Source organism: Lepidochelys kempii, chromosome 6 (assembly GCF_965140285.1).
Source record: "Lepidochelys kempii isolate rLepKem1 chromosome 6, rLepKem1.hap1, whole genome shotgun sequence".
Lineage (NCBI taxonomy): Eukaryota > Metazoa > Chordata > Testudines > Cheloniidae > Lepidochelys > Lepidochelys kempii.
Window position 1 is genome coordinate 26,976,532 of NC_136385.1, and position 19,547 is coordinate 26,996,078.

General features: G+C 47.9%; 1 protein-coding gene across 5 annotated transcripts in view; it reads left to right on the top strand.

Moving 5' to 3' along the window:
- Positions 1-19,547, top strand: part of LSP1 (lymphocyte specific protein 1) — an 84,600-nt gene that overhangs the window by 3,906 nt on the left and 61,147 nt on the right. Inside the window, exon 1 of one of the 5 annotated variants that reach the window (XM_073347239.2) lies at positions 15,556-16,389. The exons of 3 other annotated variants lie outside the window; for them this stretch is intronic. In XM_073347239.2, the coding sequence (XP_073203340.1) occupies positions 16,331-16,389 (59 nt within the window). In that variant the 5' untranslated portion in view covers positions 15,556-16,330. Of the gene's footprint in view, positions 1-15,555; positions 16,390-19,547 lie in introns of those variants that run through there. One more of the 5 variants, XM_073347236.2, reaches the window with a different exon arrangement.

Consider the following 19,547-nt stretch of genomic DNA (forward strand, 5'->3'; position numbering starts at 1 on the left):
GTGGGCTTCAGGGCATAGTCAAGAAAATAACTTCTTATAGACACAATCAGCCATTCTAGCTCACCATCCAGTGTCCCCTTCCTTCTCTGGCCTCCTATCCGCCGGGCTGCGGGGAGCCCTGGGCCGACCATGTATGGTCACTGGCTCGAGATGGCTTTGCTGTGCTAGCAGGCCCCATACCTTCCTTTGCCACGTCCCTCCCCAGCTGTCTTGAATTCTCCAGATCCCTTAGAGGAGACTTGGAAAGTCCTAAGTAAGATTACCACAGTTGCTAAGTATATCCGAGGCTGGAAGGAGATTGTCTAGGGAAATTGATACCTCAGGAGCTATGTTTGAATTCCTTAGCACCAAATTCCTGGGGGAGGGGAAAGAGGCTGTTAAAAATTTAACTCAACTCACTCAAGGGCATGCTGCTCCATCAAAGAAAGGAGGCGGGGCGGGGAAGGAATAGGTTCGAGTTGAATGAATAACAAAAAGAGCTGGAAAATACCCTGGCTCTGACAAAAGAGTGCCATATATATGGGCAATTTGTGACTGGCCCTTTGAATTTAAGAATCATCTTATTTAAAGGTGATGTGAAAAAAAAAAAGTGGCTTGTGGCCCTTTTTACTTCTTTAAGATGGGGGGAGGAAAAACGGTATGAAAAATTATTAATTATTATTATGTCTAATTTCTTTTTTTCTGCTTCATTTTTACCTTGAAAATTCAGGGCCAGCCTAGGTTTGAAGACTCTATGACGGGGTAGTCTATTTTTTGTCAAGGTCCAAATTTCTTGGTCAAGGTATGGTCAAGGTCCAGACTCCAGAGAAAATAATAATAATGATAATAAGTAAATAAAAAGATTTTGGGGTCTGTTCAAAAGCGCCTGGTGGTCCAGATTGGGCCCGCAGTCTGCCTAATGACTACCCCTGCTCTATGATGACAAGTGAACTAGTCAAATGGTGACAGTATAAATATCGAGAACAGCTCTCAAGCCTAGTGGTGAGGCAGGGTTTAGTTCCAGAGGCTTGGGAGTACACAAAGCCAGTTTTGCATCTTTTATCTTCATGAAAAGACAGCCCAATTTGGATTTTCAGTCTCACATAGGGCTGGGTGGGAGAAGCTGAGTGGGGACACAGCAGGGATGCTGGGGGCTCTCTCCCTGTTTGGAGATGAGCTGGAAACAGGTTCCTGACACATACATCATCTTCCCTTTTAGCATCTGTGGGTCAGAGCACTGCCATTTTTCCAGCGAGCTGTTTAATAAAACGAAGCCTCAAAAGGAGGAGTGGAGGATGAAAGAGAAAATGACAGAGAGGGAGGGAGGAAAGAGGTGGAGGGATACAAAAGATTAGGAGCAGAGACATGCTCATACCAAACCCCCAGATCCCTGCACCTCAGAATGGAACAAAAGTTCCAGACTCTGAAACTAAACTTTGCAGCTCAGAGGAGTTTGGTGGGGGCACATGCAAAATGCGGGGAGCTGTGTGGCAGAGCAAAAGGGTAGTGAAAGCAAAAGCAGTGGCATGGCCCAGGTTGGGCTGGCAGTAGCTGGGCCCTGGCAACACACAGGCTGACTTGGAATAACACCGCTGCAGGGATGTGGCGCTGTGTGGGCTGGAGGGCCAGTGGCAGAGCTGGGCATGGGGGGGGGGGAGGGGGGCAGTGGCTGTGGCATTGTGTGGAACAGGCTGGAAATGACAGCCTGTGGCAGATTTTACAGGTTGCTGCTGGAATGGTCGTGGCACTACCCAGGTGAGGTGGGAGCTGAATGCTGCATTCAGTAGGTGATGATGGCACTGGAGAGAGGGTGGCAGTGTCCAGGTTAAGATGGTCTCTGAGTTCTTATGAGCAGTGCACAAGACAGCGAGGCCCTAGAACAGCTGGGGCACTGTGTAAGGGTGACGGTGGGTGAGGGAATATCTTTTATTGCACCAACTTCTATCGGTGAGAGAGACAAGCTTTTGAGCTTAGGCAGGGCCCTTCTTCAGGTCTGGGAAACGTACTCCGAGTGCCACAGTTAAACACAAGCTGAACAGATCGTGTAGCATAAGTAGTTAACACATATTTCAAGGGACCCTTCAAGGTGAAGTGGCCTGTTAACACCCCTTCAGGAAAGGAAGGAAGGGGAAGACAGTTGGGGGAGTTGTTAGTGGGTTACAGTTTGTTGTCATAAGCCGTTAATCCAGTGTCTCTGTTCAGCCCATGAACGTGGAATGTGCTGTCTCTTGCATTGCACCGCTTAGGCTGGCACTGATTGCCTGCAGCACCGCAAAGCTGAGACTTGTAAGCACACATGTTACAGCACCAGGGAACCTGCTGTAACACAGAACCACCGAAAAGAAAAGGAGGACTTGTGGCACCTTAGAGACTAACCAATTTATTTGAGCATAAGTTTTCATGAGCTACAGCTCACTTCATCGCATCCAATGAAGTGAGCTGTAGCTTACGAAAGCTTATGCTCAAATAAATTGGTTAGTCTCTAAGGTGCCACAAGTCCTCCTTTTCTTTTTGTGGATACAGACTAACACGGCTACTACTATAGTACCACCAAGCGCTGTTTGCTGCCGGTTTGGATGCATGGAAAATGGGAAGACTCTGCCACACAAACACCTGTTCTTATGCCCAGGCAGCGATGTGAAGCATTTGCCTCTATCAGCCGCAAGGGGGCATGCTCTGCTCATGTTTATTTCATAAGGCAGCAGGAAGGAGAGAGCTAGAATGCGAAAAGTTTCAAGGCAAAGTTCTGGGGGAGTAGAAGCTTTAACCCTTGCCTAACACAGCCAGCCATGCCCTAGTCAAGGGGGCAGCCTTATGGGACATCTTTGTGACTGCCATTGCATAGCTTGTTCTAGTCGCTGAGCCCAAATAGAAGACAAGATTTGCAGCTTCGTTCCCAGCTCTGCTACTTACGGGCTATGTGACCTTGGGTGAGTTATGTAATCTTTGTATCCCTCAGGTTTCTCATGGTTAAGATATCATTAGTAACCCTTAGCTCCTTCACCGGTGTGTTCAGAGCTTAATTCATTAATGCTCCCAAAGCACTTTGAGAGCCTCAGTGGGAGGGTGTGAGAGAAGAGCAAAATATCGCCTCCTACTGGTTTTATGTGTTTGTTCCCATCAGCCCTCCTGAAGATGTCCTTACCCCCTACACAGCTGCCAGAATGTGCCTGGCCCATAATCCCAACTATACATATGAAATGATGGGGTCTAAATTAGCTGTTACCACTCAAGAAAGATCTTGGAGTCATTGTGGCTAGTTCTCTGAAATCATCCACTCAATGTGCAGCGGCAGTCAAAAAAGCAAACAGAATGTTGGGAATCACTATGAAAGGGACAGATAATAAGACAGAAAGTATCGTATTGCATCTCTATAAATCCATGGTACTCCCGCATCTTGAATACTGTGTGCAGATGTGGTTGCCCCATCTCAAAAAAGATATATTAGAATTGGAAAAGGTTCAGAAAAGGGCGACAAAAATGATTATGGTATGGAATGGCTGCCATATGAGGAGAGATTAATAAAACTGGGACTTTTCAGCTTGGAAAGGAGACGACAAAGGGGGGATATGCTAGAAGTCTATAAAATCATGACTGGTGTGGAGAAAGTAACTAAGGAAGTGTTATTTACTCCTTCTCATAACACAAGAACTAGGGATCACCAAATGAAATTAATAGGCAGTAGGTTTGAAACAAACAAAAGGAAGTATTTCTTCACACAACACACAGTCAACCTGTGGAACTCCTTGCCAGAGGATGTTGTGAAGGCCAAGGCTATAACAGGGTTCAAAAAGAACTAGATAAGTTCATGGAGGATAGGTACCATCAATGGCTATTAGCCAGGATGGGCAGTGATGGTGTCCCGATCTAGCCTCTGTCTGCCAGAAGCTGGGAATGGGCGACAGGGGATGGATCACTTGATGATGACCTGTTCTGTTCATTCCCTCTGGGGCACCTGGCGTTGGCTGTCAAGGATACTGGGTTAGATGGACCTTTGGCTGGCCCAGTATGGCCATTCTTATGTTCCCAACTGTGAATGCAATTTCCCTTCCATTGTCTGGAATCTCGGGATTTATCACAGCTGTCTGCCAGGAACACTGGGCCCACCCTGCTTTTTTTAGCTGGATCTGATATGTCATTTAGCAACTAAGTGGTTAAGAGCAATACACCTCCATCCTGACTTGCTGCATGCCTTGGGATTCCAGTCGTGGAGCCCCCAACAGCTTTGATCCTCAGGTCTGACCTGCAATGACCTCTGCTATTCCAGGCCCTCTCACAGCCCCACCAATGCTCCTTATTCTTGATCCACAGCATCCCCGGTTGTTATTCCTCCACCCCCGTAGCTCTGCCAATGCACCTAATTATGATTCTGCACAGTTATCATGCATGGTGCTTTACCACTTCAAAGTGCTGCACAAATGCTGGCTAATGTTCAATGAATTATGGTTAATTATGGTGCCCCACCTTTCCCTGGCAGACAGTTCAGCAAGCAGCTAGGGAGTTAAAACTCACGTCCTTCAATTCTGACCTGCAGCAGCCCTGGTTGTTCCATTCCCAGGGCTGACAGACAAGGCTGTACTTACATCACCACTGTCCATGTTGGGCCCATTCTGTGGGCAAGCAGAGGACTTCTGTGTGTGAGGAGTAGATGCACTTTAAACACCTATGCTTCCCCAGAGCCAGGGTCTCAGCAGCATGAACTTCCCCATAGCCGAGTTTGATCAGTCTATGAAGTAACCTGGCCCAGTCGATAGTGTTGGCTTGGGAGCAAGGAGACCTGGGCTCTGTTCCTGTGTGGCCTTAATTGGAAGCACTTTGGGGCAGGGCAGCACCTGGCACAACAGTGCCCACCATCTTGGTTGGTGCCTCTAGCTGCTACCATAATACAAATAATGAACTTTCCCTTCTCAGAGCCAGCCACTGGCCCAAGTCAACTGCTGCAGGATGCCAGTGACTGCCCCTGAAGCTAGTGGGAGCTGTTGTTATCCGGTGGCAGGAGGCTAAGGCCCCAGTAATGCATCGTGGTATCCCTGTCTACAGTCGTGTGGGCTGACCATGCTTGGGACTGTAGCTTGCTTGTGGACAGCTCTAACTCAGCAGATGCCTCTCTCTCTCTTTCTTTGTACTTCACAATGGGGGTGGAGCATAAATGGCTGCCTTTTCGTCCACACACCTTTCCTCCTGCTTGTGGACGCTTGCCAGATTGGCTGCTGTATCCTCTGTGCACTCCTCCTTCTCCTACTCCTGCCTTCCCCTTGGAGGACACCTCAGAGCAACTGCACGCACCAGACCAACAAGTCCAGGAGGGGAACCTACTGTTGCCAAGAGCTCGAAGCAGTGACCTCCTCACTCAGTGTCACCGAGCAACTTTGTTTCCTCCCATTCCCTCTGGATGGGAGAGCCTGGGGGCTGCACTCTGAAGAGACCCCTTGGGAGTGGGAAGATTTGGTGTGGTATTTTCAAAAGAGTCTCAGGGAGGTAGGTTGGTGCCCAGATCCCATTGAAATTCAGATGTAGTTGGGCACCTAGTCCTGACAATCCCTGTCTTTGGCTCTACTGGACCGCATGCTCTGAAGGAACCGCTATGGGTCTGTTCATCCCTGGGCCAGGGATCTGCTCAGTGCAGGGACTGAGTGTGAGGGAAAAGGTAGTGGGGGCAAGCTGGGGCTGGTTTGACCCTTGGCACAGGTTAGAGCAGCCTGAACCCAGCTGCCAACAGCGCTTGTGGCCTGGCCCAGCAGCCAGGAGTAGTTGGGGCATAGGAATGTCCTGGCTACATCTCCCTCCTTGTGGGACTTGCCCTTGCACACCCCGTGCACCAAGAGCTCCTGAGAGGGGTGCCCTAGAGCTGCTGATACCTTAATCTACTCTTATTTCCTTGTAGTGTCTCTCTTTCCTTAATACCTGTCTATCTAGTGAACAAATTCAATGTGCTCCTGAAGTCACACATTGCAAACACTTATTTTGCTTTGGGTCTCTTTTGCAGTGTGAGCTTCCCCACAGCAGTGTCCTGTAAGCAGGGCGATTGCCTTGGGCCTCATGTTGCTCCGTGCCTAGCTGTGTGTGAGATACTCCAGCACTGTGAGCTTCCCCACAGCAGCACTCAGCGAGGACTCCTGCGGCACCAGTCACAATTTCAGCAGCATGAGCTTCCTGGCAAGCTTCCTGCTCTGTTAGGGCTAGCCCCCTCTGTCTGGGAGTAATGGAGTCTGCTCTCATGTTGCACAGTGTGTGGGCTTTGCTTTCCCTGGGCATACTTCATTAGCTGACACTTGCTTTGACCTCAACTAGCCTTGGCCTGGCTTTCTGTGCCCTAACCCATCTTGAGTCCATCACTCTTCTAATAGGATTTCACGTCTAGTATGATGGCCACTGGTGTCCCCCTTGATCTGCTGCAGGAGCTAGCCCTCCTGGAAACATTTCCTCAAGTCTTCTCTAAGGAATCGGGATAGCCTAAGGAACATTCTGGGAGGTATTTAGCATGGTACAACTGGAATTCAGAGGCCCCTCTATTTGAGTACTCCATGGTATTCCAGAAGACATGTGCCACTGGGAACACTACCAAGCCAGTCGCTTGCTCCTGGGCAGCTGTACCTGGTCTATGTGCCATAGGCATCTACCCCGGATGCCGCTGTGCATACTTTGAGATACAGGACCCTGTATGGTGTGGCTGTACAAAGCTGGTATTATTCTCACACTTTGTAGGACCGTAGCACCTAGAGGGCCCAGCTGAGATCAGCACCCCATTGTGCTCTGCAATGTATAGATACATACGTAATAAGACACAGTGTCTATCCCAAATAGTATAGAACCGAAATATGCCAGGGAGAGAGGAAGCATGATCCCCTTTTTCCCAGATGGGGAACTGAGACACAGAGACTTTAATCAAGGTCACTTTGGAAGCCTGTAGCATAGCTGAGAATTGAACTTCTATCTCCTGAGTCCTAGCCCAGGACCTTAGCCAAAGCCTATCCTCCCACTGCCTGATGTTCCACTGAAAACTGCTACAGGAATGCATGCCTGTGGTGACCTAGCAATGAATGGGTTAACCATTCTTGCTTGGAATCGCAGTGTATTTTCTTTGCCAGTCTATCCGTCTTAATACACACCAGATGTGCGAGGCAGCCGCCTGAGTGCCTTAATCCTGGGCTTCAGCAGTCTGAGTTGTCTCTCTCACAAGGGGCAGGCCCACTCCAGACTCACTGGGGATTTCATTTAGTGCAAAGTAGGGGCAGGACGGCTGGCAGCCCCCTCCCTCATAGGAAAAGTGGGTGATGACCCTGGGCTGCTAAATATTAAATCAAGGTCTTTTACTTACTGCAATGAGCTAGCCTTCCTCGGCCGAGGAGTTGGGACTGGGGATAGCACCCTCACTGACTCAGCAGTAACGGGACTGTGGGCATACAGCAGAGACATCTCTGTTCTAAAGATGGGTACTTAGAACGGATCAGCTCCACAGCTGGTGTAAACTGAAGTAGCTTTATTGACTTCAGTGGCATGGTGCTGGTTTAACCAGCTAAGGATCCAGCCCACTATGTTGGCCGGCCCACAGCCCCCAGCCCTGGGCCACCTGGCACGCTGCCCCCAGCGCCAGGTCGGCCAGCCAACACCAGCCCCAGCCGCAGTGGCTGGAGCAGCCCCAGCTGCGCCGGCCTGCCAACCCCAGCCCCAGCCGCATTCGCCGGCTGGAGCAACCCCAGTCATGACGGCTGACCGGAACCCCCCCCAGCCATGATGGCTGGCCGGCCGGAGCCCCCCCAGCCCCTCTCCCTTTAATCGGTTAACCGATTAAATGATATAATTTTAATTGTTTAAACCGTTAACTTTTTAAACAATATTTACATCCCTACTCTCAACGTTTCCAGACTACTGTACCCCTTTCAGGAGACTGATTTGTCTTGTGTACCCCCAAGTTTCACCTCATTTAAAAACTACTTGTTTACAAAACCAGACATAAAAATACAAAAGTGTCAGAGCACACTGTTAGTGAAAAATTGCTGACTTTCTCATTTTACCATATAATTGTAAAATAAATATTGTACTTACATTTCAGTGTATAGTATATAAAGCAGTATGAACAAGTCATTGTATGAAATTTTAGTTTGTACTGACTTCGCTAGTGCTTTTTATGTAGCCTGTTGTAAAACTAGGCAAATATCTAGATGAGATGATGTACCCCCTGGAAGACCTCTGCATACCTCCAGGGGTACATGTACCCCCGGCTGAGAACGACTGAACTAGATAATCATAATGGTCCCTTAGCCTTCCAGTCTATGATTCACCATCCCAGCCAAAATAACCAGCACTGGAGCTTTGTCCCTGGTTTTCCTCCCGACCAACCTAAGCAGGGGGGGAAAAAATGGAGGGGAAGATTTCAGTACCATGGCAGAGTTTAACTCCCTGGGCTGTAATATCAGCCAGAGATTTTGATTCAAATATGGATGAGCTCACAATTGAATTGAATGTGTTGGTCCCAGTGGACACTTGCGTATGTTGCACAAATGCCATTCGGCAAAGCAGGGGCGTGGCGGATTGCACCCAGTCCTGTCTATGATGGAGAATGGAAAAGGCTGAAGGTTTCTTCTCTCATTGCCTATATACCACTCCCTCCACCACATAATAGCCTCGTTTCTTTGCCAGCTGGAAAAATAATGGACATCAAATACATGTTCATATTTCTGTAATCGGAAAAATAAGGAGTGCATCTCATGTTTAAGGCTGAGGATGGTTTGCAGAACTGCCCAGGGGATTTGGGTGCTCAGTTCCTGTTTATTTGATTGGAAATGGCGTGTCCAATCCCTTAGGGCAGCTTTGAACATGTCAGTCTAAATGAACACTATCTGGGGTGTGGTCTAAGGGCTGCCTTCTTTGTGGTTGACCTAGGCACCACCTCTCTCTCCCTTTTCTCTACTGGTTATCATCCCTCTCATGCTTGTACCACCCATGGCCAGGCCACCTGCAGGTGCTACAGATCCTGAGACTTTTCCAGCTGCCTTGCAGGCCTGAGAGATACCCCCAGAAGCCGTTTCCAAGCCCCAGATCCTGTGATTAAGGGACTCTAGAGAGGAAGATGCTCTTGTGGTTGAGGCAGTGGACAGAAGTTCAGACAATCTAGGTTCAGTTCCCAGCTCTGCTATAGGCTTCCTGTGTCACCTTGGGCAACTGCCTCTCTGCCTTATTTCCCTGCTTGTCAAATAATGTGTCGATCTTAATCTTTAAGATCACTGGTACAAGATGTGTCTCTTATTACATGCTTGTACAGCACATTGCACAAGGGTGCCCTGATCCCAGCTGGGGCTCCTGTTATATGAATAACAGTGGTCTCACCAACTCTCTCCCTTGCCCACTTTTTTTTGTCTTTTCAGTATCTTTCTCTCAGTCTCTCTCCCCTCTTGTCCTCTTTCCTTCCCTCTCTGCCCTCGTCTTTGACTCTCCTAAGCAAGGCATCCTCTCCTGGGATGCTGTGAAACACCTGCTGTTCCTAGCAGTCTGTCACTGTGATCCTAAACAAACTGTTTTGCCTCTCAGGCTGCAGAAGGGGAGGTGGGTTTTGCCCAGCGGGAGTGCTCTGCTTCCAGGGGCAATCCTGAGGACAATCACAGATTCTCCTCTCCCTGTAACTCCCTTGCCTCTTGATGAGAACGTTTTGCACGTCTATAGCCCTTGCCATCCGAGGATCTGGCAAGGCTATAGAAACATTTATGAATAAAGCCACCTAACATGATTATCATGCAGGTAAGTAATTTTGTTTCCATTTTTCACTGGAGGAAACTGAGGTACAGACTTGCCCCAACCAGCAAGTATGTAGTGGAGTCATGAACACAACTCAGATTTCTTGACTCCCAGTTATCTGTTTTATCCAGTTGGCCACCGTCTGCTTTAACCAGCAGACCACCCTCATCTCACACACGTTCACACCCACCTGGAGTTATAGAAGCTCTCATTAGAGCCATCAGTCTGCACCTGGGCCTTTTTTCGGGGCCTGGCAGCGCTGCTCCTAAACCAGCGAGTAGGGTGTTGCTAATGAGCGACAGAAAACTCAACACCTTGTCAGCTCCTTAAGGGAGAGAAGGGACCATCTGCTGGCTCTTCCTTTCTTTCTTACAGGATTAAACCCTGAAAATCGTAATAGCTTGGTATAATCCCACAAAATGAGCCATCCTGTCCTAGAATCCTGATTGTGTATTCAACGTGTCTATAAGTGGCTGCTCCTACTTGAAAGATATTTGAGACTGTTAAAGCCCCTGTTTCACTGGGATTACCTTTAACATGGCTGACTGCCGATCTTCAAGCTTCAGCAAAATGAGATGGGACATATTAATTGGGATCCCACTCATCAGTAAGTAACATTTCTTTCTAGAGCACACCCACCATTGGTTACTTACATCTCCATTAGACTGGCATTCCAGTTAACACGTCCCTTCTCATTGAACCAGGGTTTGAAGATGAAGGACAAATGCTGTAAAGATAATCCCAAAAGACCTACTTCTGTCAGACTTTCTGAGAAATGTGGGTCCGGGAGGGTGGGGAGGGGGAGGGGTAGTGACGGGAAGAGTAGAACATGAAGATGGTGGTGTATGAAGGATTGTATCAGCTAGGAAACAGGGCACCTCCCTGCTATATCATCAACACCAGGGCTCTCAACACCAGTTTTGCTGAAGCATCCAATGTAATGGTTCACTGGCTGGATGGTATGTAAATGACCCTTTTGAGAGGCAGAGTGGCCATGCGGGAATATTACAGAGAGAGTAATGACATGGGGTGTGCACTCACCCCTTCTTACTGCGAGATCTCCTGAGAGTAACCTGTCACATTGGGGTGCCTTACCTGGTGGTTAGGGCATGTGGAGGTGTGCCAATGGGCATTACCGATGTGTAGGAAATCAGCAAAGGGCACCAAGAGAATCACTGCGACTGGACTATTCGAGCTGGCACCTAACACAAGAACCACCAGGCACAGGTTGAAGTTGACCAAGGGTCTCGCTGAAGATGCAGTTAGGGTGCAATTTCTTTACCCAGAGTTCCTGTGGAAATGGACTCAGTGTAGTCAGTGAAGAGGGGAAACAAGCATGAAGAGCTTCTGAAAAAGAGCCATGGGGAAGAAAAAAAGATGCCCAGGACACGTCTTCCACGGGACTTGAGGGAACACAGCAAATGGGCTAATCTGAAAAAATTAAAGTTCTAGGGCCCGATTCTCCAAAGCACCCAAGATCCTTCATGCTTCTCTTGTGGTGTAAGGGGGTCTTAAAGGACATGAAATATGGTCTGTGTAAAGGGGAACCTCTGCTGGAGTAGAGCAGCCCTATCCTGGCCCCACTCCCACCCCTCCTGGAGGGACAGAAAAGGGGTGTAGCTGAGTGCATTTGAACAATGGGCATTTTGTGCTCTTGCAAGGGGCTGTGAGAAGTAGAACATATGCTAGAGCAGCCTCCAGGCTGCTCTAAGTGAAACCAGAGCTTGGACAGGGCCAGCTGCCTCAGACTGTGGGGAAACACAAAGGTGGCTTCCTCCCCCTCCATCTAAGTGAAGTGCCTTTCAATTCATCCCCATGTTTTCTAGTCATTCTGAAGCAGCCGTGCTGCTCCATCAGTAATTCCACTCATGCTTAAAAATCCAGGTCACTCCCATGCTCCACAGTGCTGGGGCCTGATCCAAGGCCTGTTGAAGTCAGTGGAAAGGCAGGGCAGAGGGCGAATGATCGCAGCAGGTTTGGCATCCCAACACCGTGAACAGGCACATTCCACAAATGCTGGGGCTGATCCTGTCAGGTGCTGAGCACCCTCTGCTCCCATCTCTGGGAGTTGACGGTGCTCAGGATCTTCAAGGACTGGGCCCTGAACTGGCACTAGACATTTTACTGTTCTGGCTGGAGCTGTATTGGGGGAGTGGCTCCTGGCTACGGGTGCAGAGGGAGCACACTTAAAGGGGCAGCCCCCCCTGCCAAAAGCTGTGCTAGGGGGTCAGGCAGCCAGAATCTGCCCAGGGGGGTGTCAGCCCTCTCAGACAGTGGTGTGTGGGGTATACTTAAAGCAACAGATCTCCAGAAACTGTGTTGGTGCACAGCAGGGCAGGGCAGCTGGGCTGGAAGTGCCCCTAAAACATTGGGATCCTAGGTGGCCAGATTACATGCTCATGCCCAGCAAGGTCCTGGACTGGGACCTTTGATTGCAACGGTGCTAGAGCAAATCACTCTGGTTGCATTTCTTTGCTATAGTCTTGTTTTTTGCTAGACATACTTTAGCCTCCAAAATGATTTTGCAACCCGGGCTACATAGCAGAGCGATTGTGTCATTAATGAGAACTGGTGCAGCCCTATCTCTCTGGGACTCCCTCCCTCCAACCCAGGGCAACAGAACGGAGTCATTTCCGCCCCATCCCACTCACCTTTAAAGCCTTCCCTTTTTGTCTGTTGCTGGAAAGTTCTTTAAGAGCCTCTGGCTTAGAGGACGCAGGCTAGGCACTAGCAAACTGCCCCGTGTTATTGTTCCTGTCTTGTCTTGTGCTAAATGCACCACACCGCTGCAGGGATTTCTTTGATTGATTTTTTGTTAAACTCCAGCAGGAAAACGAATTGTCTTTTTTTTTGGTTGGTGTCTTTTTCTTACCGCAGCATCACTGCTGTTTCTAGAATGGCACCCTGAGGTTTATGTGGGCAGTGCTGTAGGAGCTGGGCAGATGGGACCACGGCTGATGCTAAGCCCTAGCTGCCTTTGAATGGAAGTATAAATCATGTTGAAGCAGCTATGCTCCATCTTGAGCTGTGGTGGTGGTTGGGGAGGAGAGAAACCGCCTATCCTACACAGAGTGGGGCTGAGGGCTTCCCCTGCACAATTGCCTCTGGCTAGCTAACCATGTCGAGCTGTGAGGGGGTAAGATAGGGATCCCCCTTACTCATAACTTTTGTGATTTTTTTTTTTAATTTTTAAAATAAAGTTGCAGCGTCCCCAGTTGAATTAAGTCAAGGGGAATGGATCATCCCCAAGTACAATCACTAGCATTTTCCTTTCGCACCTGGAGAGAAGGGTCTGGGAGATGCAGGCTTTTAAACAGAAGCACTCCCCTGGCCCTCGTCGGTGGGGTCCTGTGTGACCCTCCCACATCTGGACACGTGTGTTCCTCCCACCTGATCTCCCTGCATTCTCTGACAGAGATGAAAGGGAAGGGATGTTGATTAATCTTCACTATAGGAGGAGCATCCCAACCCATCACACCAGCCTGGGGAATTTGCAATCAGGGAGTGATACCTGGGAATTCCCGTACCCTGTGTAATGCAATGGGAAGTGTAACCCCCCCACCCCCTTTGCATATCATGGTGTATTCTGCCCCCACCCTCCAGTTACTTTGAGTCACCCTCCTCAGTTCATTCCAAAGATCTTATCTCCCCTCCCACCTTTCACCCCTGCCCCACTTCCCTTAAGATAGCTAATCTGACCGACTTCTCCTTGATCCTAGATGCCCTGCTGGCTCAGGAAATCCATCTGCCATACAGCAAGCAAACACCCACATCCTCCACTGCATTTAGGCTTCTGCACTACCTGAGGACATGAGCCCTTACGGGGAAGGGGGTTGTTTATAGAAGGGCACCCACTTCTAGCTTCTATGCAGAATTGACTATGGTGCAGGATTTTAGCACCACTGGACTCTACCTCCTCCTCTAGGCTAAAAGTTTTGGTTTGAAAACTCTTATATATTTAACAGTGGGCTGTTTCTTTGGCTTCTTTGCCACCAGGCACTGGTGTTTATTGAGTGGAGGGATGTGGGCAAGATAATTGTCTCTGGACCCAGTCCTCAGCTGGTGTAAATCAGCATAGCTCCACTGAAGCAAATGTCTCTGTGCCAGTTTACACCAAGTGAGGATCTGGCCTCATATGCCTCCTGGTGAGCCCACGTCCACCTCCCATGGCAAGCATGTGCTCCCAGCCTCCCCATAGTTATCAAACCCAAGTCTTTCACATTCCTCTCTGCCCCTCCTGAGTTTGCTACGGATTGTGTGGCATCTCTGGCTATAATAAGAGCTGTGATTTCATTTAACAGCAGTTGTTCTGGCCATGCCATAGTTGTTAGCTTCATCACCCCTTTGTCTCGGCCCGCATTCACCACCAGTCCCTTATAAAAACCCTAGAATGGTTCCATCTGGATGGTCAGCCCCATACGAAGAGCTGGACCCTGCCTCATTGAAATCAATGAAAGTTTGCTGGATCAGGCCCTCTCATCATCCCTCCATCTTGCAGGAAGCCATTGGGCATTTGGCCAGTGACTTCAAAAGACCATAGGCTCTGAGCCTGCGAATGCTTGGACATGTGCTTAACTTTAAGTCTGTGAGCAGTCCCAATGAAGTCAGTGGGAGTGAGTCTGCTTAAAGCCGAACACACGTATACATGCTTGCAGGGGCAGGGCCTTTATCTTTTTGAATATTAGAGACCTTTGCTGATTGCTCTCCTAGTTCCACCTAGCCTCACAGAATTTAGAAGTGTAAAATAAATATACTCCAGCACATAGTCCATCCGTGACCCTAGTGCAAGAGCAACCACTGTGCTTAGCTGCTTTTATTATTTCTCATCATTTATGGGCTGTTTGGTAAATACACAAAAAATTAACAAAGAAACCCATTTTTAAAGTGGTGGGTTTTTTTAAACTTTTAATACCCATCTGTACTTATTTCAGTGCAGTTTCTCTTTACTAATATTTCTTCATTTATTACGTGGGCAGTTATCAGCCATCCACATTTCAAATAACTGAGCTACAGTAAATAGTCCAGCGTTACTCATCCGAAGAAAACATACGCACATTTTAGGAGATGCACTGAGAGTGGCAAGTAAAAAATCTCAAACCATGTTGGTCCTGATAATAAGGACACTTTATAATTCTCACAATACACCTTTTAGAGAGGTGGGGTTGATATTCCCTTTCCACGGATGGGGAAACTGAGGTAGAGAGGTTACTTGACCTGCCCACTATCGCCCAACAAGTGAATATCAAAGATGGGATTAGATCTCAGTCGTTATTGGTTGCTAAGCCTATGCTCCCACAGACACAGTCCTCTCTTCTTCTTTGTATTATAGTGGCGCATCAATGCCTCCGACTAAAGGACTGTACACAAATTTCCTGCCCCACTGAGCTGACAATCTAAATGGACAAGACTGACTCAGGATGGGAGGGGAAACAGAGGCACAGTAACTTGTCCAACATCACTCGGCGGGATGGGGCAGAGCCAGAAGTAGAATGTACGTCAGGTTCCGAGGCATAGTCCAGAGCCCTATCCAAGACCACCCAGTTGACATCATAATAATGACACCTAACTCTGATTCAACACTTTTCAGTAGATTGCAAAGCACTTTATGAAGGAGGCCAGTCTCATCACTCCCATTTTGTGGATGGAGAAACTGAGGCACAGAGAGTGGAAGTGATTGACCCAAGCTCACCCAGCAAGTCAGCAGTAGAGATGGGAACAGAACCTAGTTGTCCTGAATCCCAGGCCAGTGCTCTGTCCACTAGTCCTGCATTGCCTTCTCAGATGCAGTACTCTGAATCAGCCTGATGCAAACAGGATCATATTGCACTTCATTCTTTGATACAGCATTTTTAACCACAAAGCGTTGCAACCTCTTTGCAAGTTGCTGAGACTTGCAATTAATTTTTAAGAGTAGATTTAGATTATGGGTCAGATTCTCAGCTGGTGCAAACTGGAGTTGCGCCATTGATTTTAATGGATTGCTGCTGATTTACACGAGCTCAAGATCTGGCTCCAGAGTTGTAAATCTGTCCTCTGCTATCTTTCCCCTAATCAGGTTTTGTGTCCCTGAGTGGCTTTTGTTCCTAATTTATGCAATTAGTTAATGCAGAAAGAAACAGATCGGAAAGGGAAGAAAAAGAGAAGGAAAATGAGGAGTGGGGGAGGGGGAACAGAAGGAGAGAAAAAGATGAGAAACAACGAAGCATAAACCAGAAGGAGTGTAAGAGAGGAGAGATAGAAACAGATAGCCAAAGAGAAGAAGAATAGCCTTTAGAGCAAAGGAGACGTTTAAGCTTTGCATTGAGCTCACTCAGCAGTCAGATGGGAGCAGGGAGGGGACCCTGCTTTGCCTCGGACTACAAAGCTGCTCTCTGAAAGATTTTTCTCTGACATTTCCACTAGGCTGTGGAGGAGGTAGAGGTGGAGGAGACAAGAGGGGGGCTGAACAGGGGGGCTTAGAGAAACAAAAGGAAACCAGCTGCAGAACTTCCTGAAGAGAGAGAGAGGGAGAGGATTATTTTTATTTATTTTTTTTTAAAAGGAAAATTAAAAAAAAGTAGGGAAAGGAGTTTTAGCAGCCAGGATCTGTGAGCCTGCCCTGAGATCAGCCTCTTCCACAATGACCAGTGCGATCCTGAGGAGGAATTCCAGCAAACAAGGCTTACAGAACCTCATAAGGTAAGTCTGTACCTGCCTAGCAAAGGCAGAGAGGCAGGATTCTTTGTTCCATGGAGCTCAGCCCATTGATCTTCCACCATGGCAATTTGATTTGGCTAATTCCAAACTCCATGGGCTGTTTCTTCCACAGAGGGAAATGTATCCGCTTCATGACGAGAAGAATATTGTTCCGTTGTGGTATATTTGTGCACACGTATATGTAAATCAGTTGAACCTATTCATTAACAGGGCTCTGAAGCAGACAGAGCATCTTGGAAGCAGGGAAAATAAATAAACCCCAAACAACAATATCAGCAAGGCAGAGCTGAGCTTACTGATGGCTTTTCCAGAAGCACATAGTTAAAATAGCTAAACATGACCGTACTGTGATATTTACCTGAACCTGCTGAGGTTTCCTTTTGGCTTGGAGAGTTTTTATGTGTCTCAGCTGAAGGAGAGGGGCTCGGTCTAGCAAAGTTTTTGGGGGCTATTTTGTGCAATGTATGTGTGTTTTTAGGCAACAATCCTTAAAGGGCCAGATCCTCAGCTGGTGTAAATCTGCATCAGTCCATTGATTTCAATTGGAGACAGAGATGCTGATTTACACCACCTGAGCATCTGGGTGTAGTCGCTAGGGCAGATTGTTGGACAATTAGAAGATCCTTGGTTCCTTTTTTCAATAAATGCTGAGCCCAGATCTCTCTGGGAAGGATGGCTGCACTCTGCTCTGTTCAGTTACTGAGGGTGGGACTCCACTCAGTTGTAACCATGCTGCTTTCTAATGCGGTGTAGAAACACCACTTTTGCTCCTTAGACCTTTGCCTCAGTGTCCCCAACACCCGGATTATTACAGGCATTATGGAAGCTTATCGTGAACCATGCAGGAAGGTGTAGAAAGCTCAGATTCAACAGGGGAAACTCCCTGCTCTGTTCTTTACTTTAATGCTAAGTGTGACTTAGTGGTTTGGGATATGAGAGCACTGGAGACTAATGCTCTCCTTGGAACCACACTTTGGGCATGTTAGTCTTCCCTGGGGTGTACAACTTCCCGAGTGGATGCTGGTCCCAGCCTGCAGTGTGTGTTTTTGGGTAGGGGGGATTCCAGTCTCCAGGCTCAGTTCAATTTGGGGGTTCCCATTGGCACTACTGTAGCCTGAAACCTTACCTCAGAAGGGCGTCTCTCTTCCTGGATGCGAGAGGAATTTGTTCTTCATGTCCATTCAATCCAGGGACTTCCTGTACTACCCTTTTTGGGGGGGCAGTTCAATACCTGCAGGAGACCACAGAAAGACTCCCATTAACTTCACCTGGCATTGAATTGGTCCCTTGGAGAGACAGGGGGATGGTCACCTCCATTATGACCCATTCATGTTCCTCTCCTTAGCCCTGGCTCAGGGGAATCACCCCATTTTATGGAATCTCATTTTGTAACCATGAAATTTGGGGCTGAGTTGGAAGGTGTAAAGAAGTGCAAGTGGAATAGGACCATCAAATGCATTCAAACACAGGACACGCAGCTCAGAGAATGGACCAGAATTGAGGGCTGCTGGGCAAAACAGTTACACTAAAATAAGACTCCCCTGTTCAGTCTTCCCCAGAACTCAAATCTGGGCTGAAACTCTTTGGAGGAGAAAAGGGTGATGAGCATGCTGCATATGCTCCAGAGATAGATAAATGGCCCAAACACTCACACATGCCCCAATCTAGACCTCCTCTTAATAGCTGTTCATAATTACTCTTAATATTGATGGGGATTGTAGGTGCCCATTCGGAAGAGTACATGCCCCCTGGTGTTTTATCAGATTAGAGGGAGATTTTATGGAAGATGGGGATTAACACTATGGTTGAGTCGGGTCATTTGGTAAGTGGTTTTTAAATTGGATTCTGGCGTGGGTGTTTGTATACATCGCCCCTGTTCCATGTGGGGAAAAAGAGATGGATTTCACCTTGGGTTACACAGCTATAACCCCACTGAGGTCAACAGAAGGCAGGAGGGTTGCTCAGATATAGGCAGAGGACAGTCCATGCACTGTGCAGAACTTTTTCTACACAGTGAAACCCTCCTGTAGAGGAGTCATATTTCTGCACAGAACTTCGTTCTAAGTTTTGCTATAAGCAGAATTGCTGATTGTACAACTAAACTATTCAGGACTTTTTGTCTGCCTACTCTGTCACAGGACTGGTGCGGGGCTGAACTCATTCATGTTCCTAACGTGCTTTGGGATTCTTGGACTCAAGATACAACAGCAGTGCAAGGGAGTATTGCTATTATTCTGCTTTGCTACATGAATGGAGTTTCCAGGTTCACTGTAATCCCCGGGTGGTCGCACTGCAAGCCTACATAGTGCATGTGCACATTTGGTATGTCACATTTATATGGGTCACACAGGGACAGACTCTGATCTTAGTCACACTGGTGTACAACTAGACTAAACTCCAGTGACTTCAGATGCTGCTGAATCACTGAGCTTTCTCCCACACTTGCCTGTTGGAGGCAAGAAGTTGCTGATGGCTTTCCCCACTTTTAGTCTTGACACTAGGGCTCTGTAACTGTGTCCAATGAAGGGACCTATTGGCAACTTGTCAGCAGCCCCAAGTTTGCATGTAATTTGCTGGAAATAAAGAGAATGCATCCACGCTTTTCTTTAGTAGGGAGGAGCGGCCCTCGGGGACTACAGATCCCAGCATACAGTGTTGAATACGAATTCAAGCAGCCCAGCTATGCTGCATGATGGGAGCTGGGAACAGTAGCCTAAAGGGGCTTCATTTTCATACTAAAGAGAAGGGCAGCCATGGGCTCCCTCAGACTCTGTGGGCTGCACTTAAGCCCTTCACTGCCCCCATTGCCCCGCATAAGCGATTCACTGCTGTGCTCCTGTGTGGTGATATACTCAGTATGTGGTGTTGTACATGTTGTCCAGTGTAGCCCAGTTGGCTAGTTTGCCATTGTTAATATTCACTGCTATTGTAGCCCAGTGGGCTAGTTTGCCTTTATTATATTTACTGCTTTGCATTGTATTCTGCTTTGAATTATGTCCAGCAGTAATGCAAGAAACCTACAAGCCTATATCCTGAAAGATATTAGCTTCAGCAAGTTAGCATAACGCTTGAGGCCTATGAACTTTGCATAGATAAACGTTGCACAGATAAAAGGCCCAGTGGAAAACCCCAAGTATTTG